Raw genomic sequence first — 9,462 nt, forward strand, 5'->3', positions numbered from 1 at the left:
TGAAAGGGATCACAGTAAGAGATCCTTGATAGAGAGGGAGAAAACTGTGGAACAAAACTCAAAATCTTAAAAAAGACCAGCTTAGTGGTCTAATAGAGACTGTTGGAACCCTGAGGCTATGGCCCTTATACACCTTCAAGCCTTGAACTGAACTCATCTGGAGGCTCAGGTTTCAGCCAAACAATAGACAGGCCTATGAGGTGAACAGTAACACTAGGGAGGTATGCAGTCTTAGAACAATCAACCATAAGAGATCAAAAGGGCAGCATTGGCCCAGGGGTAAAGTTCAAGGGAGGAATGAATAAGAAAGAAGGACAAAGGGAAATAGTAACCATAGGGAGGAAGTGGGAAGAGTGCTGTTACATTGTGGGGTTGCCTTTATTGTCACAAAACAAAATGTGTATGAACTGTTGAATGGAAAACCAATTTGCTCTGTAAACTTTCAGCCAAATTACAGTGAAAAATAAATAATAATAAAAGAACACATTGCTCTAGACAGACATTCTTTACTAATTAAATTAAGCTATTATTTGGTTTAAAGGGCTGGTAGCTCATAGTTACAGAGCTCAGCTGCTAACCAAAAGGTTGGTGGATTGAATTCACCATCCCTTCTAAGGGAAAAACATGTGGCAATCTGCTTCCACAAAGACCACAGCCTTGGAAGTCCTTTAAAGCAGTTCCGCCCTGCCCAATGGGTAACTGTTAGTTGGAATCACTCAACAGCAATGGGTATTGTTTGTTTGTTTCTTGAACATTTTATTGTGGTTTGGTGAAAGTTTACAGAGCAAAGTACTTTTGCATTCAACAGTAATACACATTTTGTTTTGTGACATTCCTTGCAAACTCCTCAATATAACAGCACTCTTGCTATTCTTTTGAGTTTTCCATAAAAGATTTATTTTTAATTCCATATAATATTTTATCCTATGACTAAACCATGATTTATTTAACTATTGTCCTATTGTTGAACAGTATAGTTGATTCCAATGTTGGAATATAAACATAAACACTATTGGTCCTACATCTATCTCAGATATTTAAGTGACCCGGGATCCTCTAGCCCTACATGTTCATGAATACACTAGACCATTTGGCTCTGTCTACCTTTCTGCTCTTACCTCTTCCCACTCTCGTCCTTGCTCACCATACTGAGACACACTGGTTTCCCAGTGACCCCTCCAGACATGCATGCCAAGATTATTTTCCCTGAAGGGCTTTTACAAGAACTATTCCCGCTGCCCAAAATATTCCCCATCCCTAAGGTATTTGACTGCTAACCAGAAGGCTGGTGGTTCAAACCCATCAGCCGCTCCTGGGAAGGAAGATTGGGCAATCTACTTCTGTAGAGATACCACCTTGAAAACCCAAGGAAGGGTCGCTATGAGTTGGATCTGACTTGATGGCAGTGAGTTTAGTTTGGTTTTATCCTTCTTGCCAATCAGATCTCTAGATAAATGTCACTTCCTTAGAAAGCTTGTCTCTGAAATCACGTCACGTAAAAATGTCATTCGCCATCTACCCCCTCTTAGATTTTGCTATAAGATTTATCAGTATTTAATTTTTTATTGTTAATATTTCTTATTGTCTGCCTCTCACCCTAGGAGGATGAGAACCTTGTCTTGTCTGTCTTTGTCATTGAATCCCAAATGTCCAGAGCAGTACCTGACTCAGTGTAAATGTCCTAAACATACTTGTTGAATCAATGAATGGGGATCGTGCCTTCCATTGTAAGGGGACATATCTTAGAAATAAGAGAACTATAAAGACTTGTCTGAATATAGGCCAAGAAAAATTATATGTAGAGCAATCTTCTACAATAACTTATTTCTAAGAAAAAAGTAAGTTTTATTTAAAATAATCAACATTTTAGTAATAAAAGTTGTTTTCTCACATTATTCTTTCTTATAAAAGGTTTACATCCACATTATTTAGAAATTAGTGAAGATTAATAAACAAAAACAACCTGTTCGGTTTTGAACTGGAAAAATTTGCGTTAAAAATGTCCCACTTGGTCCTAAAAGCTTTCAAGCAGCCATCTAATATGGAACTATTGGTCTCCTCTCATCTGAAGCAAAGAAGAATGAAGAAAATCAAAGGCATCTGGAAACAATAAGTGCAAGAATATGATGGACCCCAACACCAGAAGAACGAGATGGCACCCGCCTACCAATGCCAACCACTTGGAAAGGGATCAAACTTGGAGATCCTGGGTAGAGTGGGAGGAAAAATGTGGAACAAAATCCAAAAACACAAAAATGACCAGAATTACTGGTTAGATAGAGTCTTGTGGAACCTCCAAGATTATGCTCCTGGGTCCCTTCGGGCCTAGAATTAGACTCACTCCCATAGATTGGCTCCCAGCCCAACAGTAGAAAGACTTACATGCAGAACACTTATCCCAAGATGATGCACCCACCTACTCTAGAGAGATACACCCATTAGAGCAATTGGACATGGGACACCAGAGGGACAGTATTCACATAGAGGGAAAGCTGAATAGATAGGAGTGCATAATTGAGAAGGGCACAGGGAGGAGGTAGTCACAGGGACTGGAGGGGAGGAGCGTTTATTATGGGTTGGGGATGGTAATCGGGTTGTAGACTCAAATGTACATGAACTATTGAATATAAAACAAATTTTGCTCTGTAAATTTGCACTCAAAGCACAATAAAAGTAAAAAACAAAAAACTCTCCCATTTGTTATACACACTTTGACTGGAATTTATGTTGGGGGCTCACATCTATGGAGCACCTGTTCCTGGCCAGGCTCAAGGTTGTGTGGATTCCTGCCTCCAGAGAATCAACTGTGATGAGGAAAATGAGGCCAAGAGGGGTTAAGTGTGAAGTTCATTAAAGCCTGAGAGCTGAGGTGTGAGAGAGCTGGAAGCAGCTTCCATGGTGTCACTTCCAGCTCTATTAGCTTTTCCTAACCATCACCCACTGATCACAGCACGCACATTCTCATTAATGAGATGTCCCCTCCCAAGGCTCCCTTATATCTTAAGAAGAACAGGAAAACTCACTCAAAAGCAAACACTGTGGGGACTTCATTTTTATGAAGAGTTGTCTCTTCAGAAGGTGATACCAAGGGAATGTGCATCATCTTCGTTGAAGGATAAAATAGGTCCATGAACAGAAGATGTAGCTTTTTCAGGCATTGAGTTGAGTGCAGGAGAGGAGTGAATGATTCCATTGGAACTTTTCAACCTGGTGCATCTATGAACTAAGAAAATTGCTAAGAAAATTAAAAAAAAGAATAAGTCAGTAATTAAGGAAGGTACTTATTCAGTCTGACACAACTTGGAGGAGCCTTTTGACTTTTATTGGTGGTGATTTCTTGGCTGGGACCCCAAGTTAGGGCATTGCTTTGCTATGCTGATTTGTGGATGTCTTAGTAAAATATGTTCAGTATCTACAGCACCAATAGTTAGCAGCCCTGGGATTTAGTTTCCCAGTGTTGCTGTAACAGAAATACCACAAATTGGGTGGGTTTAAAGAACAAAACTTACTTTGTTACAGCTCTGGAAACTAAAAGTCCAAATCAAGATCTCATTGGTATCAATTCTTACCTTGTTGGTAGTTCAGGTGTTCCTTGGTTCCTTGGTGTTTCTTGGCTTGTAGACAATCCTTGTACGATATCTGTCTTTCCTGTGTGTGTTTATGTGTATGTGTCTATCTGTGTTTATTCTGCTCTTTTTTTATAACTCAGAAGTGATTAGGTTAAGACACACATTACACTGGCATGATCTTATTAACCTGACAAAAGAAAAATCCTGTTTCCAAACATGATTGAATCCTTATATTTTTGGGAGACACAATTCAATCCATAACAGGGACTGTTTAGTCTAATTTTCTTTCTTGGAGACACTTATGTTTTTTTTAGTTTCTACTGTTGCCTCTCTTCTCTTTATTTTACATTTGATTTATCAAATGTTTTCCTTTTAATTAGATAAAACTTCAAACACATACAGAAGTACCTTCCCTAATTATTGACTTATTCTTTTTTTAAGTTTTCTTAGCAAGGTTTTCTCCTGGAAAGTATACCCTTTCAGAGGGCAAGGAGGTTTACTTCTTGTCACAATAAACAGTGGAGGGATTATTTTTGTCCCAGGTAGAAAGACAAGTGGTACTGGGAGCATAGAGAGTAGAGCCAGCTGTGTCCAGCTGAGCCGTGTTGCCCACTCCATCATCTCTAAGACATGCAGGCTCCTTCATGCTGTAGAGCAGTTATTCTTCTTGGGTGATTCCGGAAGTAGTAGCATTAGCAGAATCTGGGAGCTGATTAGAATTGGTGGTGGTGGTGGGGGGGGGTCCTGCCGCAGGCCTACAAGTCCTAGTAACTGTTGCTATTGACTCAGCTGTGACCCATGCAACTGCATGTGTGTCGGGGAGAACTGGGCTCCACAGAGTTTTCAGTGAACAATTTCTTGGAATTAAATTGCCAGCCCTTTCTTTTGAGGCACCTCTGGTGGACTCAAACCACCAACTACTGAGTTAATAGTCCTGTATGTTAAACACCTCAAGCCTAGAGAACTAGAACTCTGGGGGCCAAGTGTCACTGTGATTCTAATGAGTGGAAAAATTGAGATTCACTTCTCTAGGGTCTGACAGTCCAGGTTTGTTTCAGTGCTAGCACTGCAAAGTGTATGACCTTGGGGAGGTTGATTGAGTTCTCTGTGCTTGACCACTTGTTTCCTTTGTAAAATGAAGGTAAAATTACCTACCTGATAAGATTATTGTGCAAGTTAAATGCTACTTCATGAGGGTATTTAGAATAGGGTCTGGCTCATTAAAAGTGCCAGGTAAACAGAAGGTGATGTTATTATTAACATCACCATAAACTGTTAATAAACATTGATAATGACAATGGAGGAGCTCTGGTAGCATAGTGCCTAAGGCACGTGACTGCTAACCAGAAGGCTGGCGGTTCAAACTCACCAGCCACTCCTCGGAAGGAAGATGGGGCAATTTACTTCCGTAGTGATACTGCCTCGGAAACCCAAGGAGGGGTTGCTATGAGTTGGGGCCAACTCGATAGCACACAACAACAACAACAATGACAATGAACTAAATTTTGAATATTCTTTATTATCATAATCAATATAGTAAATGCAGACTTCCTACTTTTTCATGGAAGTCAACGTGATTGACTTGGTTTAAATATTATATGTTAATGTTCTGTATCCATATAAAATTTTGTTGTTGTTATGTGCTGTTGAGTCGGACCCGACTCATAGTCACCCATCCTTGGGTTTCTGAGGCAGTGTCACTGTGGAAGTAGATTGCCCAGTCTTCCTTCTGAGGAGTGGCAGGTGGGTTGGAACCACTAGCCTTCTGGTTAGCAGTCAAGTGCCTTAGGCACTACACTACCAGAGCTCCCATGAAAATTTTGGAGCATAGCATATCTTTGGACAAATTTAAAAGGTAAATAAAGAGCTTTTCACTCAGCTCTCTACCCAGTCCCCCTTTTTTAAAAAGTGGACATTTAGTTCTGAAATGACCTTGTCAGATATCTGGGAATCAGTAGACAAGTTGAAGAGGACGGTTCTAGTTCTCCTCCTCTTTTCTCCTTCTCCTTTCTTTCTAATTCCCCATGCAAGGTTTCTATTTTTGGCTTTATTTAAATAGTAACCAGTTGTCTTTCTGTCTATTCTGACTCACCGTGCCCCTATGTGTGTCAGGGTAGAACTGGGCTTCACAGGGTTTTCTAAGCTGAGATTTTGGAAGTACCAAGAGATTTTTAATCATTACACAGTTCCCTGATTCTCTTTAGGAAATATCTAAATACTGAGGTCAAAATGTCCTCTCTTCCCATTTGTCTGAAATACCAGTTTCCAAGTTGAAAGCAAGTGTCCAAGAAAGAGAATATGATGATGGCAGAGGGCTTCAGCCATTGCAGTTTTGAGTTAAAGAATAACTACAGCAGATGTCTAGACAGTTATTTTGATTCAGCAAAAACAGAAGCAGAAAATATTATTACTTTCCTCACTGCCTGCCCTAACTGCAGAGAGGATAGGAAAACCTTTACTGGGTAAATGGGATGTATGAACTATACATTACTCACCAGAAGTTCAGCTCCTCCAATAAATTGCATACTTTTTTGTTCTGTGTGTAGGTGCCAAGTCCAAATGTCGTAAAAAGCAGAAGTCTAATTGCAGGCATCACTGCTAATTTGATGTCCTAATTATTTTGTTTTTAATTTATGCAATAACCAAAATATGTGAAAAGCATGTTATAGAAAGTTGACTTTTACAAGCCTTATGATGTAGTGTTGGATGATTTTCAGTAACACAGAAGGATTATTTGGGTATCTAATGAAGCTTCTGAGGATTATGTGTAGGCCGTTATTACTCAGAGTATTGACTGAGTGGGTGAACACGCTGTATAAATGTGTGTAATTGCTTAACTAAGCAAATAGTTCTTTGTCTCTTTTAGACAATAATTTTACTTAAATAGTAAACATCCTTCCTGTTTTCTTCTCCTGTCATGCCCAGCAGTCCCTGGGTGGTACAAATGGTTAAGAGTTTGACACCTAACCAAAAGGTTGGCAGTTCATACCTACTGAGAGGTACCTCTAAAGGAAGCCTGGTGATCTGCCTCTGAAAAGTCATAGTCATGAACAGCCTGTGGAGCACAGTTGTACTCTGACACATATGAGGTCGCTGTGAGTTGGAATTGACTTGACAGCACCTGTTTTCTTTCTTTTTTGCGTTTATTTTTCTGCCACACTCTGTTCAGTTTAGAGGGCTTGACTGTTTATTTGCTCTTGCTTTTCCTTGAAATAGTCGTATGGGCCTGTTTAAGAGAACACAACTTATTTTCATATGAAATGAATGGGCAGTGAACTGAAGGTGAAGTCATAGTGGTTGGGAAGTCTGCCACTGACATACCCACTCTGCAGTATTTCTATAGTCTGTACTTTTGGCCTTTGTATCTTTGTTTCTTAATGAAACATCCATTTTGTTGTCCGTTGTGGTTTCCTCTGTGAACACTCTTCCCTTTGTCTTTGCCCCTGGTGAGGCTCAAAATGCCCAGCAGCTCCACGAACGGATCCAGTCGTCGAGCATGGATGCCAAGCTGGAAGCCCTGAAAGACTTGGCCAGCCTCTCCCGGGATGTCACATTTGCTCAGGAGTTTATCAATCTAGACGGTATTTCTCTCCTCACCCAGATGGTTGAAAGTGGCACTGAGTAAGTAGCTTTTGTCCAGACTTCCCAATCTGTCATATTCTGATTAGTACTTTAGATACTGATTACATTCTTTATACTTACAGTTTCTACTTTAAAAGACTAGAAACTTGGTTAGGCTCAGGAAAAAATGGTAAGATGATACCTGGATAATGAGTTTGTAATTTAAGTAGGTCTACATCCTCCACTTACCACTCTGACAGTTTCTGAGGCAAAAAAGAAATTCACAAAATACTTTTCAGATTTATTCCCAAGCAAATGTTTTCTTCCCTGATTTAGTTAAAAAAAAAAAAACAAAAAAAAAAACACCTAACTTATGTCTCAAAGTACTAAACCAGGTTAAAATATTTTCCCTGAAGTTATTTTTAATGAACATTTTAATAATTAATCAAATACTGTTAATTATTTTCAATTAAAAACAATAAATATTTATTGACTATCTATTGTGTAGAAGAGTATGGGAGGTGGGAAAATGAAAAAAAGATGTGAGATGTGCCTTCCCAAAATTTTGGAGACTGTTATACAGTGTACTCTTACCCTATGAAAGCTTTTTGAAAATCAGATTTCTTAATTGTCAGGATTGGTGAAAGCAAAGATGAGCTGGGACAGAGGAAGATTTGAGGACAATCTTCTGAGAAGAGACCCATGAGTGTCTTAAGTAATGTGTTGGAAGCAGCCACCATCTGTTGGTCAATTTGTCATACTTTGGTGGCTTATGTTTTGCTACGATTCTGGAAGCTAATGCCGCTGGTTTTTCCAACACCTGAAGGATCACCCATGGTGGACAAATTTCAGTGGAGCTTCTAGACTAAGACAGGCTAGGAAGAAAAGACTGGAAATCTACTGCTGGAAATTAGCCAGTGAAAACCTTATGGATCATAACAGAATGTTGTCAAGATAGTGCTGAGAAAAAGAGCCTCTTTAGTTTGCAAGGCATTCAAAATAAGCAGTGGCTGCAACAAAGGACTTGTGCATACCAACAGTTGTGAAGATTGAAGAAAGATGGACAGTATTTCATTGTGTTGTATACAGAGTACCTAAATTGGAGCTGACTCAATGGCAACTAATAGCAACTACCATTGTACAATTGTAATTAATTGGGGTATAATTCCTCCTGAGATCTAGGAATCTAGAGGACAGGCCAATTAAATCTCATAGAGATGCACAGAAGAGGTAGCATGGGACGTTGAAGAAGGAGCTTGAGTTCTTTCATGGGCAAGGAAAGGATGGACATTACTGATTGGGGAATTCACCTAGTCAATATGGGCTTCAACACTCCTGGTGTGATTGGGGAATGTAAGGGGCTAGATATGTCTAGCTCTTAAGTGTGTGGAGAGAGAACTCCCCTCACCACTGAATGCCAGGACAGGGTTAACATAAAGCTGTCATTTGCTATATGGTCATTGCTATTGGCATAGGCTAGTAGAGGGTGTATATTGTTGTTGTTGTTGTTAGCTGCCTTCTGATTGGTCTCCTGATTCATGGCAACCCCATACAAAATAAGATTGGATCATTATGATCTGTAGGCTTTTCATTGGCTGATTTTTCAGAAATAGATTTCCAGGCTTTTATTTCTAGTCCATCTTAGTCTAGAAGCTCCACTGAAATCTGTTCAACATCATAGCAACATGCAAGCATCCACTGACTGATGATGTCTTCACTTAAGTTGCATTGGCCAGAAATCAAATTTGGGTCTCCCACATGGAAGGTGAGAATTCTACAAGTGACAGCCTCAGAGGGTATAAATGTGTGGTATTCAATTGCTGATATTAAATAGCTAAATCTGTTAGTTGGGAGCTGGTGGCATTCAAGTATATATTGCTTAATGTCCACACTGGGTTCTGTGAAATAGGATGTTGTATGATTTGGATGTAGTGCAAACACCATATGGCACTTTATGGAAGCCTGCTTCTGACCGTCTTTGTCACCTTGCTGCTGCTACAGCTGCAGCTGGTGTGGGAGCTGCTGAGGCTGGAGGAATTGGTAGTGGCAGTGGCAGCAACTGACAGGGCAAGAGGAAGTGAGAGGGAGCAGGAGTGGGAGCGGAAGGAGCCCAGCCATACCTGCTACTCCATACGCTGAGCAGTAGGAGCAGCCCAGGCCCTGCAGCCCCCACCAGTGCAGCCCTGCCGCCAGTTGTATAAAGCCTAAGAGTCTGCTGCAAAAGCCATGTCCTCAGCCTCACCTACCTGTAGCTCATCTAGGCAACCTGAATCTCATCTAAACCCATCTGGGGTCTTTGAAACCATTAAACCAAAAAAAAAAAAAAAAAAAA

General features: G+C 40.2%; 1 protein-coding gene across 1 annotated transcript in view; it reads left to right on the top strand.

Annotated features, from left to right (window-relative positions):
- The window catches only part of ELMO1 (engulfment and cell motility 1), a 679,198-nt gene that overhangs the window by 111,108 nt on the left and 558,628 nt on the right, over positions 1-9,462 (top strand). Inside the window, exon 5 of the mRNA XM_007950092.1 lies at positions 7,021-7,190. Coding sequence (XP_007948283.1) covers positions 7,021-7,190 — 170 coding nt within the window. The remainder of the gene's footprint in view (positions 1-7,020; positions 7,191-9,462) is intronic.

This window comes from Orycteropus afer, unplaced genomic scaffold (assembly GCF_000298275.1).
Source record: "Orycteropus afer afer isolate SDZICR_OR568_19922 unplaced genomic scaffold, OryAfe1.0 scaffold00263, whole genome shotgun sequence".
Lineage (NCBI taxonomy): Eukaryota > Metazoa > Chordata > Mammalia > Tubulidentata > Orycteropodidae > Orycteropus > Orycteropus afer.